Source organism: Coregonus lavaretus (genome assembly GCF_964263955.1).
Source record: "Coregonus lavaretus genome assembly, chromosome: 1".
Classification (NCBI taxonomy): domain Eukaryota; kingdom Metazoa; phylum Chordata; class Actinopteri; order Salmoniformes; family Salmonidae; genus Coregonus; species Coregonus lavaretus.
Genome location: NC_139988.1, coordinates 68961119 through 68975098, shown reverse-complemented (window position 1 = coordinate 68975098; position 13980 = coordinate 68961119). Strand labels below are relative to the sequence as shown.

The 13980-nt window shown below is 43.5% G+C and overlaps 1 protein-coding gene across 1 annotated transcript; it reads left to right on the top strand.

Annotated features, from left to right (window-relative positions):
* The first annotated feature begins 10505 nt into the window (after nt 1–10505).
* Nucleotides 10506–12299, top strand: LOC311139107 (C-reactive protein-like). Its single transcript, XM_084173996.1, has 3 exons — nt 10506–10614; nt 10783–10853; nt 11127–12299. Exons 1-3 carry the CDS (start codon nt 10607–10609, stop codon nt 11741–11743), a joined length of 696 nt encoding a protein of 231 aa, XP_084030122.1. The 5' UTR covers nt 10506–10606; the 3' UTR covers nt 11744–12299.
* The last annotated feature ends 1681 nt before the right edge of the window (nt 12300–13980 follow it).

Below are 13980 nucleotides of genomic sequence, written 5' to 3'. Positions count from 1 at the left end.
GGGATTCAGCAGGGAGGAGAATGTGGCAAAGAGCTTCCTAGGGTTAGAGGCAGATGCTTGGAATTTAGAGTGGTAGAAAGTGGCCTTAGCAGCAGAAACAGATGAAGAAAATGTAGAGAGGAGGGAGTGAAAAAAATGCCAGGTCGGCAGGGAGTTTAGTTTTCTTCCATTTCCGCTCCGCTGCCCGGAGCTCTGTTCTGTGAGCTCGCAATGAGTCATCAAGCCACGGAGCTGGAGGGGAGGACCGAGCCGGCCGGGAGGATAGGGGACACAGAGAGTCAAAGGATGCAGAAAGGGAGGAGAGGAGGGTTGAGGAGGCAGAATCAGGAGATTGGAGGGAGAAGGATTGAGCAGAGGGAAGAGATGATAGGATGGAGGAGAGAGTAGTGGGAGAGAGAGAGCGAAGGTTGCGGCGGCGCATTACCATCTTTGTAGGGGCAGAGTGAGTAGTGTTGGAGGAGAGCGAGAGAGAACAGGAAACAAAGTAGTGGTCGGAGACATGGAGGGGAGTTGCAGTGAGATTAGTAGAAGAGCAGCATCTAGTAAAGATGAGGTCAAGCGTATTGCCTGCCTTGTGAGTAGGGGGGGACGGTGAGAGGGTGAGGTCAAAAGAGGAGAGGCAGAGCGGCAGAGAGAAATGAGTCAAATGTAGACGTAGGGAGGTTGAAATCCCCCAAAACTGTGAGGGGTGAGCCATCCTCAGGAAAGGAACTTATCAAGGCGTCAAGCTCATTGATGAACTCTCCAAGGGAACCTGGAGGGCGATAGATGACAAGGATATTAAGCTTAAATGGGCTAGTGACTGTGACAGCATGGAATTCAAATGAGGAGATAGACAGATGGGTTAGGGGAAAAATTGAGAATGTCCACTTGGGAGAGATGAGGATTCCAGTGCCACCACCCCTCTGACCAGATGCTCTCGGGGTATGCGAGAACACATGGTCAGACGAGGAGAGAGCAGTAGGAGTAGCAGTGTTTTCAGTGGTAATCCATGTTTCCGTCAGCGCCATGAAGTCGAGGGACTGGAGGTTAGCATAGGCTGGGATGAAGTCAGCTTTGTTGGCAGCAGAACGGCAGTTCCAGAGGCTGCCTGAGACCTGGAACTCCAGGTGTGGGGTGCGTGCAGGGACCACCAGGTTAGAGAGGCAGCAGCCACGCGGTGTGAGGCGTTTGTGTAGCCTGTGCGGAGAGGAGAGAACAGGGATAGGCAGAGGCATAGTTGACAGGCTGTAACAAATGGCTACAATAATGCAGAGGAGATCGGAATGAAATGAACTAAACATCTGGGAAAGGAGAGAGTAGGGCCTCCCTCACCAAACTTCCACCTCAGAAACTATAATTGTTTCACTGAACCACCCGAATAAAAACTCTCCCAACTTCCACTTTAGAAATTAGAATTGTTGTGAACTACAGCGGTTCAATGTTTCAAGGAATAGACTCAACTTACTTTATTCAGCTAGCTAACTATGACACCATGGCTAACTAGCATGCTAGCATCCAATAACACACAGTTTAGCACCAATACTTGGTTACAACAAACTACCAATAGTGTGTTAACACACTAAACAGATAATTCGTGTCCGTGTCTAGTTCCTTTCATAACGCAGCAATAATTAAACGTTGGCTAGCTAGCACAAATATATTGTATTTATCTGCTACAGTACAGTTAGCTGGTCGTGTTGGCTAGCTAGCAATGGCTACTGTGTTGACTTTGTTTGAAAAACGGCTAGCTAGCTAGCTTCGTGCTACACCCGGCACCGCCGAATACAATGCTAACCTACAATAGCTACCCACAACAGCCCACGATGCCTAACTATGACGCCATAGCTAACTAGCATGCTAGCATCCAATAACACACAGTTTAGCACCAATACTTGGTTACAACAAACTACCAATAGTGTGTTAACACACTAAACAGATAATTAATGTCCGTGTCTAGTTCCTTTCATAACGCAGCAATAATTAAACGTTGGCTAGCTAGCACAAATATATTGTATTTAGCTGCTACAGTACAGTTAGCTGGTCGTGTTGGCTAGCTAGCAATGGCTACTGTGTTGACTTTGTTTGAAAAACGGCTAGCAAGCTGGCTTCGTGCTACACCCGGGACCGCCGAATACAATGCTAACCTACAATAACTACCCACAACAGCCCACGATGCCTAACTATGACGCCATAGCTAACTAGCATGCTAGCATCCAATAACACACAGTTTAGCACCAATACTTGGTTACAACAAACTACCAATAGTGTGTTAAGACACTAAACAGATAATTCGTGCTCTGGAGTGGTGTCATCTTCAATATCATTGAATGAGAGTGTCATTTGAGACACATTTGTCATGGTTACCTGGGGTTCCCCCGTAGCGACGCTGGCTGTTGCTCTGGAGTGGTGCCTCTTCCTGCCCCGGGGTGGTACCTCGGGGCCTATCCCTAATCCTTATAGCCCCTTCGATGGCTAGGACAGTTATGGCTAGCGGAGATCATTTCACTCCTCTACAACCATCCCTGGCAGCTGCTGTTATGGAGGGATGTGCTGACCCAAGCAAACTCCTCGTCCGGATATGCTGGCTCTTTGGGCCCGGCCCATGAGAGGATGAATTTAATGCAACAGGCCTACCGCTGAGAGTCGTGGACACTATTCAGAGTGCTAGGCCCCTTGTACACACTCACTTTATGACAATAAGGGGTGTGTGTTTGAGAGATCAGAAACAGATCATTCACTACCACTAGAGGTGCTTTGCTTTTTTCAGGACCTTTTTAAAAGCCTTTTCCACTGTGAAGGTGTACCTAGCTGCCCTCTCTGCCTGTCATATAGGCTTCGATAGTAATACAGTTTGAAAACATCCCTTTATTTTTCATTTAATGAAGGGTGTGCGTGGCTTATGCCCAGAGTCCAAGTGGATTGTTGTGGCAGAATTTGGGGTGAGCTGTTGTAACTTCTCAAGGGACATGTTCTGTTTTGAACTGTGATGTTATGCCTTGCATAGACTCCTGTTATGTCGGCACACTAACACAAGGCCATTGTGTTCTGGAACTGTTGCTCTTAGAAAAGAACTGTTGTGTAAACAATATGATTGTATTATAACCTCCCACTATACAGTGGGGAAAAAAAGTATTTAGTCAGCCACCAATTGTGCAAGTTCTCCCACTTAAAAAGATGAGAGAGGCCTGTAATGAGAGAGAAAAAATCCAGAAAGTCACATTGTAGGATTTGTAATGAATTGATTTGCAAATTATGGTGGAAAATAAGTATTTGGTCAATAACAAAAGTTTCTCAATACTTTGTTATATACCCTTTGTTGGCAATGACACAGGTCAAACGTTTTCTGTAAGTCTTCACAAGGTTTTCACACACTGTTGCTGGTATTTTGGCCCATTCCTCCATGCAGATCTCCTCTAGAGCAGTGATGTTTTGGGGCTGTCGCTGGGCAACACAGACTTTCAACTCCCTCCAAAGATTTTCTATGGGGTTGAGATCTGGAGACTGGCTAGGCCACTCCAGGACCTTGAAATGCTTCTTACGAAGCCACTCCTTCGTTGCCCGGGCGGTGTGTTTGGGATCATTGTCATGCTGAAAGACCCAGCCACGTTTCATCTTCAATGCCCTTGCTGATGGAAGGAGGTTTTCACTCAAAATCTCACGATACAAGGCCCCATTCATTCTTTGCTTTACACGGATCAGTCGTCCTGGTCCCTTTGCAGAAAAACAGCACCAAAGCATGATGTTTCCACCCCCATGCTTCACAGCAGGTATGGTGTTCTTTGGATGCAACTCAGCATTCTTTGTCCTCCAAACACGACGAGTTGAGTTTTTACTAAAAAGTTATATTTTGGTTTCATCTGACCATATGACATTCTCCCAATCCTCTTCTGGATCATCCAAATGCACTCTAGCAAACTTCAGACAGGCCTGGACATGTACTGGCTTAAGCAGGGGGACACGTCTGGCACTGCAGGATTTAAGTCCCTGGCGGCGTAGTGTGTTACTGATGGTAGGCTTTGTTACTTTGGTCCCAGCTCTCTGCAGGTCATTCACTAGGTCCCCCCGTGTGGTTCTGGGATTTTTGCTCACCGTTCTTGTGATCATTTTGACCCCACGGGTGAGATCTTGCGTGGAGCCCCAGATCGAGGGAGATTATCAGTGGTCTTGTATGTCTTCCATTTCCTAATAATTGCTCCCACAGTTGATTTCTTCAAACCAAGCTGCTTACCTATTGCAGATTCAGTCTTCCCAGCCTGGTGCAGGTCTACAATTTTGTTTCTGGTGTCCTTTGACAGCTCTTTGGTATTGGCCATAGTGGAGTTTGGAGTGTGACTGTTTGAGGTTGTGGACAGGTGTCTTTTATACTGATAACAAGTTCAAACAGGTGCCATTAATACAGGTAACGAGTGGAGGACAGAGGAGCCTCTTAAAGAAGAAGTTAAAGGTCTGTGAGAGCCAGAAATCTTGCTTGTTTCTGGGTGACCAAATACTTATTTTCCACCATAATTTGCAAATAAATTCATAAAAAATCCTACAACGATTCTCTGGGGAAAAAAATGCTCAATTTGTCTGTCATAGTTGACGTGTACCTATGATGAAAATTACAGGCCTCTCTAATCTTTTTAAGTGGGAGGACTTGCACAATTGGTGGCTGACTAAATACTTTTTCCCCCCACTGTATAAGGGACATGTAACCATTTATTATTTGAGTTCTTCCCTGTGAAATCAGAGATAGATCTCCCCTGCAGCTGCTTGATTAAAGATGTTTCTATTATACAATTAAATAGTCTCTACCTTAATCTTTGGATCGAATTTCCCACAACAGGATAGTCCCATCATGGGACCTACAGTATCTATTGTGCTTGAAGCCATTTCACAGCCGCCGTTCAGGCCGCTGGAAAGCATGGGAATAAGATATCTCTCATTTAAGACCACTTGACATACAGTTGAAGTCAGAAGATTATATACACCTTAGCCAAATACATTTAAACTCAGTTTTTCACAATTCCTGACATTTAATCCTAGTAAAAATTCCCTGTTTTAGTAGAGAGTGATTTTTTTCAGCTTTTAGTTATTTCATCACATTCCCAGTGGGTCAGAAGTTTACATACACTCAATTAGTAATTGGTAGCATTGCCTTTAAATTGTTTAACTTGGGTCAAACGTTTCGGGGATCCTTCCACAAGCTTCCCACAATAAGTTGGGTGAATTGTGGCCCATTCCTCGTGACAAAGCTGGTGTAACTAAGTCAGGTTTGTAGGCCTCCTTGCTCGCACACGCTTTTTCAGTTCTGCCCACAATTTTTCTATAGGATTGAGGTCAGGGCTTTGTGATGGCCACTCCAATACCTTGACTTTGTTGTCCTTAATAAGCCATTTTGCCACAACTTTGGAAGTATGCTTGGGGTCATTGTCCATTTGGAAGACCCATTTGCGACCAAGCTTTAACTTCCTGACTGATGTCTTGAGATGTTGCTTCAATATATCCACATAATTTTCCTTCCTCATGACGCCATCTATTTTGTGAAGTGCACCAGTCCCTCCTGCAGCAAAGCACCCCACAGCATGATGCTGCCACTCCTGTGCTTCACGGTTGGGATGGTGTTCTTCGGCTTGTAAGCCACCCCCTTTTTCCTCCAAACATAACCATGGTCATTATGGCCAAACAGTTCTATTTTTGTTTCATCAGACCAGAGGACATTTCTCCAAAAAGTATGATCTTTGTCCCCATGTGCAGTTGCAAACCGTAGTCTGGCTTTTTAATGGCGGTTTTGGAGCAGTGGCTTCTTCCTTGCTGAGTGGCCTTTCAGGTTATGTCGATATAGGAGTCATTTTACTGTGGATATAGATACTTTCGTACCTGTTTCCTCCAGCATCTTCACAAGGTCCTTTGCTGTTGTACTGGAATTGATTTGCACTTTTCGCACCAAAGTACGTTCATCTCTACGAGACAGAACGCGTCTCCTTCCTGAGCGGTATGACGGCTGCGTGGTCCCATGGTGTTTATACTTGCGTACTATTGTTTGTATAGATGAACGTGGTACCTTCAGGCGTTTGGAAATTGCTCCCAAGGATGAACCAGACTTGAGGAGGTCTACAATTTTTTCTCTGAGGTCTTGGCTGATTTATTTATTTTCCCATGATGTCAAGCAAAGAGGCACTGAGTTTGAAGGTAGGCCTTGAAATACATCCACAGGTACACCTCCAATTGACTCAAATGATGTCAATTAGCCTATCAGAAGCTTCTAAAGCCATGACATCATTTTCTGGAGTTTTCCAAGCTGTTTAAAGGCACATTCAACTTAGTGTATGTAAACTTCTGACCCACTGGAATTGTGATACAGTGAATTATAAGTGAAATAATCTGTCTGTAAACAATTGTTGGAAAAATTACTTGTGTCATGCACAAAGTAGATGTCCTAACCGACTTTCCAAAACTATAGTTTGTTAACAAGAAATGTGTTAACAAACTGTATAGCCAGTAAGACTGTTACCATTGGCGTCGGCTAATGGGGATCCTTATAACTCAAATTACGTCTTTAAATCTCTTGGGGAACTCCCTGCACAGGGAGGCCCATTTCCCTCCATAATCTATCCCACTGGATAGTGGAGGCTATTATACTGGCGTACAAAAGCAAGGGTTCATCACCTTCGGAGGGCTTGAGAGCTCACTCCACTAAAGGTATGGCTGCGTCATGGGCAATGTTCAAGGGCATCTCTGTTCAATAGATTTGTAATGCAGAATGTTGGGCTACCCCCATACCTTCATGAGGTTCTACCGACTGGCTGTCACTGCGCCCTCTTTGGCGCATACGGACCTCAGTTTCGGGGCCCCTGAGGGGTGATTCTGTCTAGACTACCTAGCTTTGGAGATTATATGAGTGCTACGGGAGTTGGCTATATCCCCATAGTGAGAGACCAAAACCAGTATTTGAAAGGGAACTTAAGGTACCCCGGTTCTCTGATAATATGAGTGAGGTCTCTCACCGCGTTTCATTTCACGCTGTGCGTAAGGAAGAAGACATGTGCAACTGGGTCCTGGACTTCCTGACGGGCCGCCCCCAGGTGGTGAAGGTAGGAAACAACATCTCCACTTCGCTGATCCTCAACACTGGGGCCCCACAGGGGTGCGTGCTCAGCCCCCTCCTGTACTCCCTGTTCACCCATGACTGCGTGGCCAAGCACGCCTCCAACTCTATCATCAAGTTTGCAGACGACACAACAGTAGTAGGCTTCATTACCAACAATGACGAGACCGCCTACAGGGAGGAGGTGAGGGCTCTGGGAGTGTGGTGCCAGGAAAATAACCTCTCACTCAACATCAACAAAACAAAGGAGATGATCGTGGACTTCAGGAAACAGCAGAGGGTGCACCCCCCTATCCACATCGACAGGACCGCAGTGGAGAAGGTGGAAAGCTTCAAGTTCCTTGGCGTACACATCACCGACAAACTGAAATGGTCCACCCACGCAGAAAGTGTGGTGAAGAAGGCGCAACAGAGCCTCTTCAACCTCAGGAGGCTGAAGAAATTTGGCTTATCACCTAAAACCCTCACAAACTTTTACAGATGCACATTTGAGAGCATCCTGTCGGGCTGTATAACCGCCTGGTACGGCAACTGCACCGTCCACAACCACAGGGCTCTCCAGAGGGTGGTGCAGTCTGCCGAACGCATTACCGGGGGCAAACTACCCGCCCTCCAAGACACATACAGCACCCGATGTCACAGGAAGGCCAAAAAGATAATCAAGAACATCAACCACCGAGCCACTGCCTGTTCACCCCACTATCATCCAGAAGGCGAGGTCAGTACAGGTGCATCAAAGCTGGGACCGAGAGAATGAAAAACAGCTTCTATCTCAAGGCCATCAGACTGTTAAATAGCCATCACTAGCACATTAGAGGCTGCTGCTGCCTATTGAAATCACTGGCCACTTTAAGAAATTAACACTAGTCACTTTAATAATGTTTACATATCTTGCACTACTCATCTCATATGTATATACTGCATTCTATTCTATAATATTATTCTGTACCTTAGTCCACGCCGCTCTGTCATTGCTTGTCTATATATATATATATATATATATATATATATATATATATATATTCTTAAATCCCATTCCTTACTTTTTTGTGTGTATTGGGTATATGTTATGTAATTGTTAGATATTACTGCACTGTCGGAGCTAGAAGCACAAGCATTTCGCTACACGCGCTATAACATCTGCTAAAGACGTGTATGCGAGAAATAAAATTTGATTTGAGATCTGTATTTTCAGCGCTTTGAATAGGCCATCTACTGGACAGGTCATGTAACTACTTTTACACTGTCATAGAAAAAAAGAGATGAATAAACTACATTTATTTAAAATATAGAGCCGGCATATCACTTACAAGTATGTACATTCATTTATTTGACACTTCCCAATATAACAACTAACCACCTACCTATACTGCAGTCAATTTAACAAGAACCTTTGGTTTTCAGATGTAATAAAGTTTTTTAATTAACCTCCCACCTTAGTTACATTGAAATTGCTTGGTTGTAGTGCCTTTCACCTGTCTAAATCCAACCTGAATCCACCCTTCCAGTAGAATCCAGATTTTTTTAGCACCAAAACTATCCTAATCACTACCTTTTGAGTTTTGAAAAACGCAACTACAACATTTCACCTTGATTAAAGTTCAGATTGTATTACCCAATCCCAATCCGAATGTTCCTAATTGAATTCTTCAGTTTTGAAATAACCAATTCTAAGATTTAATCCAATCTGATTGCTAAAATCTGATCTAATAAATGTTTTTAAAAACTGGGCACAGGCTGACTACCCACTACTGACCACCCAGTGAGCACAACTGGTTGTGTCTTTCACTGCTCACTGGGCACAAATCTATAAGCATTGGATTGGTAGTGGCATGGCCTAGTGGGGGTTTCCACCATATTTCTTATACCAGTCATTTCCTTTCAAATCAGTTAAGGTAAGTGAATAAGTTCACACTTTGGGAGGAGGGAGAGATACACTATATATACAAAAGAATGTGGACACTCCTACAAATTAGTGGATTCTGCTATTTCAGCCACACCCGTTGCTGACAGGTGTACAAAATCGAGCACACAGCCATGCAATCTCCATAGAGAAACATTAGCAGTAGAATGGCCTTACTGAAGAAAATGTAAAAAAAATTTTTAAATCTTAGTGACTTTCAACATGGCACTGTCATAGGATGCCACCTTTCCAACAAGTCAGTTTGTCAAATTTCTGCCCTGCTTGAGCTGCCCCGGTCAACTGTAAGTGCTGTTATTGTGAAGTGGAAACATCCAGGAGCAACAACGGCTCAGCCACGAAGTGGTAGGCCACATAAGCTCACAGAATGGGACTGCTGAGTAACTACCGAATTCCAAACTGCCTCTGGAAGCAACGTCAGCACAAGAACTGTTCGTCGAGAGCTTCATGAAATGGGTTTCTATGGCCAAGCAGAGGCACACAAGCTTAAGATCACCATGCGCAATGCCAAGCAGAGGCTGGAGTGGTGTAAAGCTCGCCGCCATTGGACTCTTGAGCAGTAGAAATGCGTTCTCTGGAGTGATGAATCACGCTTCCCCATCTGGCAGTCCGACGTACATATCTGGGTTTGGCCGATGCCAGGAGAACGCTACCTGCCTGAATGCATAGTGCCAACTGTAAAGTTTGGTGGAGGAGGAATAATGGTCTGGGGCTGTTTTTCATGGTTCGGGCTAGGCCCCATAGTTTCAGTGAAGGGAAATCTTAATGCTACGGCATACAATGACATTCTAGACAATTCTGTGCTTCCAACTTTGTGACAAGTTTGGGGAAGAACCTTTCCTGTTTCAGCATGACAATGCACCCGTGCACAAAACGAGGTCCATAAAGAAATGGTTTGTCGAGATCAGTGTGGAAGAACTTGACTGGCCTGCACAGAGCCCTGACCTCAAACCCATCGAACACCTTTGGGATGAATTGGAACGCCAACTGCGTGCCAGGCCTAATCGCCCAACATCAGTGCCCTACCTCACTAATGCTCTTGTGGCTGAATGGAAGCAAGTCCCTGCAGCAATGTTCCAACATATAGTGGAACGCCTTCCCAGAAGAGTGGAGGCTGTTATAGTAGCAAGGGGGGAACCAACACCATATTAATGCCCATGATTTTGGAATGAGATGTTCGACAAGCAGGTGTCCACATACTTTTGGTCATGTAGTGTAATTGTAAGAGTAAGATAGGAGTAATTCGGACATAGCCCTGAAGTAGGCTACTGTCACCCTTTTCTGGGTCAGTGGGATTGACACAGCTTCTAATACGTTCTAGTTGTTTCTCTGTGCAGAGTGTGCTGAGTTTGTGTCTCGGAAAATACTCTGTGCAAAGATGAATGACCTGCAGGTTTGATTTTAATGACCTACTTACACTCACTGGTAAAACATGGCAACCAGTGGAGGAGAGTGTATTTATCTAACGCTCTTCACCATTGGTTCATAATAGTTCCACCCCTTCCCCTTTTAAAAGTATATAACTTTTACAGTAGAAGAGAAAGATGCAGAAGAGAGCTAGAATAAAACTGGTGTCCTGAACATTTGCTTCATCAAGGTAAAAAAAAAAAGAAGATATGGAAAGGTAATTTTAATGACTTTACTAAATAGAATAGTTTTTCAATTGATTATGCAGATTGGCAACATTTGGCACTTTTTTTGTCTGCAAAGAACCCAGAATGGTTCTTAAAGGCAGGTTTAACAGGCAGCAGATGTGATACTTTCAGTACATTTTGTTGTTCTCTTTTTACAGTGTACTAAAGTGGATGGAGAAGCTGCTGTTTCTGCTGGCTCTGATCTATGGCTGTTATGGTGAATATCAAGGTGAGCGATCTCTCCAAAGTTAGTTTTCACTTGTAATTTTAACCATGTAGTAGATCTGGCCCTACATGGACATAACTGTTCAAATATTTGCTGTCATTGAGTGTCCGTAACTCCTCTTCCGATCAGGTTGCATCGCTGCTAATCTGTGGTGAAATAACTAAGCAAAGCTCTATATATTCCTCATACTGTACACCAAGACATACTAGGTCAAGTTGCTTTCTGTACATTTCTGTTGGTGAGCTTTTCTCCTTCCCTCATTTTTAACCCATACAGATCTCTCAGGGAAAAAGTTCATCATCCCAGATGAGGCAATCAACTCATTTGTAAAACTCTCTGCCAACGTCTCAAAGCCTGTTATTGCTATGACCATGTGTCAGAGGTTCTTCACTGAGATACACCGAGACCAGTCCCTTTTTTCTCTAGCAACCCCCTCTGATTCCAAAGATATCAATCTGTGTTTCCAATCAACTGGTGGGTATAAACTGAATATCAGAGGAGATTCTGTTACTATCAAAGGGTTGCCGGAAAATAGAAATGCATGGATCTCTTTTTGTGGCACATGGGACTCTAAAACTGGTCTCACCCAGATGTGGGCGAATGGGAGACGAAGTACATCAAAGATTCTTAAGCCAAATGGCCCTATAAATGGAAAACCAAGTATAATCTTAGGTCAAAACCAAGGCAGTTATAGTGGAGGTTTTGTAGCATCACAATCCTTTGTGGGGGATGTTACCGATGTCCACTTCTGGGACAGTGTCATCTCTCCCTGCCAAATCAAATTGTATATGCTGGGGAAAAACTTTACTCCAGGAAATATTCTCAACTGGAAAGCATTGGAGTTCACTACTGGGGGAAAGGTGTTCAAGGAAATAAGTGACTTTAACTGTTAGCAAACCAAGAGCAATAATTTTTGCCCAGGTATTGATAATGTGTTACATATTATGATGAGAGTAATCATAATACATTTTCAGTTCATGAAAGCTTTCACTCTAAAAGCTCTATTACGAATCAATATCCCATCTTTTTATGTTCCTGAGTATTCAATGAATATGTTTGATGCCAGAAAGAAAACAAAAGAAGCTCTGAAAAGAATAGTCCAATAAAGTTTCAATAACTTCTCATAAATATTTGTATTTTCATTTAGCGTTTGTTTGCAGATGACCTCTGAGTAGTGCAAAGTGTTATTTTCAGAGGAGAATGAAACCGAAAAAGCAGGATGTCTTTATTGATATTTTTCCAGTGTGTGTGTGTGTGCACAGGTCGTTGTGTAAATAGAGATGAATGACTTTGCTGGCCAATTGCAACCACCAGGCAGAACCACATGCAGCTCTGTATTAACGCTGGATTCCTTAAAACGCTTCTCACGGGAAATTGCATCCACCTGCGTGTTGAAACAAACTTGCATGTAACTAAAAACCCACAAGAATAAACCAGCAGATCAGTTGATCTCATGTTGTTACCGTGTCAAATCTTTGATTCCAGACAGCTGCGTCTAGGTTCTACTCCCACTCCTTATAGGCCTATAGCTCCTAGTTCGGTAATTAATCCCCAAAAAAAAGACTTAATGTAAGAATATAGGATTATATTTCATACAAACATTTCATCTTAAATATCAAGATAATTATAATATAATTTGTGTCATTTATTTTAAATAACTTGATGAGACTACAATTTGTTCTAAATCCACCATCCGCCATATTGGTAGCCTACTCCTCATGTCCCCTATACAGGAGTGCAACTTTGGTTTTAGAAGTGGGGGGGACATCATTATTATAACACTCCAAACAGCCTACCCGACCGCTCGGAGGCGTCTGCATGGTCCTAAAGCACACCGTCGCCTCGTTTTGTATCACATTCCAATGATAAAACTGTGGGGGACAAAAAAGCAATTTCTGAATGTGGGGTGGGGTGGACATGTCGCCCCTGTCCCCAGTGAAAGTTGTGCCCCTGCCCCTATACACTGAGTGTACAAAACATTAGGAACACCTGCTCTTTCCATGACATAGATAGACTGACCAGGGGAATCCAGGTGAAAGCTATGATCCCTTATTGATGTTATCTGTTAAATCCACTTCAATCAGCGTAGCTGAAGAGGAGGAGACAGGTTAAAGAAGGATTTTATAGCCTTGAGACAAGTTAGACATGGATTGTGTATGTGTGCCATGGCATGGTAGTAGGTGCCCGGCACACAGGTTTGAGTGTGTGGGTTTTTCATGCTCAACTGTTTCCCATGTGTATCAAGAATGGTCCACCACCCAAAGGACATCCAGCCAACTTGACACAACTGTAGGAAGCATTTGAGTCAACATGGGCCAGCATCCCTGTTGAACGCTTTCGACAACATGCAGAGTCCATGCCCGATGAATTGAGGCTGTTCTGAGTGCAAAAGGGGGTGCAACTCAATATTAGGAAGGTGTTCCTAATGTTTTCTACACTCAGTGTATATTTGTGCAATAAGTAGCGTAACATAAAACCTGGAATCATGGCCATTGTTTCGCCTGTTAGCATGTAACCGAACATGTTTTCAAGTGTCCTTGACAAAAGTCAAACTGCATGGTCTGCTCATCTTTTGTGCACATGCATATGCTTTCCCCAAAGAAGCTTTTCCCAAATATTACAAATGTATTGCATAGCCTACGTGTTATTCCTCTATCACTGTACATAGTAAATTGTAAAAAATGCAGAATGATATTTGACAAAGGACTTAATAAGAGTGCTTGAAAAGGACTGGCCAGGTGGTAACCTACACAATTTAGTGCGCTAGGCATCTCAACATTTGCACTGCTGCTTACACAAATTGACTTTCCGTTATGTATTTGTTTTACTTTGAAATGTACACATATTACAAAAATGTAATTATTATAATGACCCTCTTTGTCACTATGTGTTACGTTTATTAAACATTCATATGACAACATGGCGCGATCCACTACTGCCTGCATCATACAAACCCAGGTCAGGTAACCTTACCCAAGTTCTACTTCGGTGTTGGGATGGCTCACCAATGCCATCTGCTGTATCGTAACTAAACTGCTCCATGGCACTCCATAATGCTTTGGAATGTATAAATATATTCCGGACTGTGAGATTGCTCGTTCTGCTATTTCTTAATTTCTTTCTTTTAACT

Excerpts from the sequence above, each read along its gene's own strand:
- LOC311139107 (XM_084173996.1), top strand. Across the intron at positions 10,854-11,126 it reads CTGTTATGGTGAATATCAAG|ATCTCTCAGGGAAAAAGTTC; the intron begins GTGAGCGATCTC and ends TAACCCATACAG.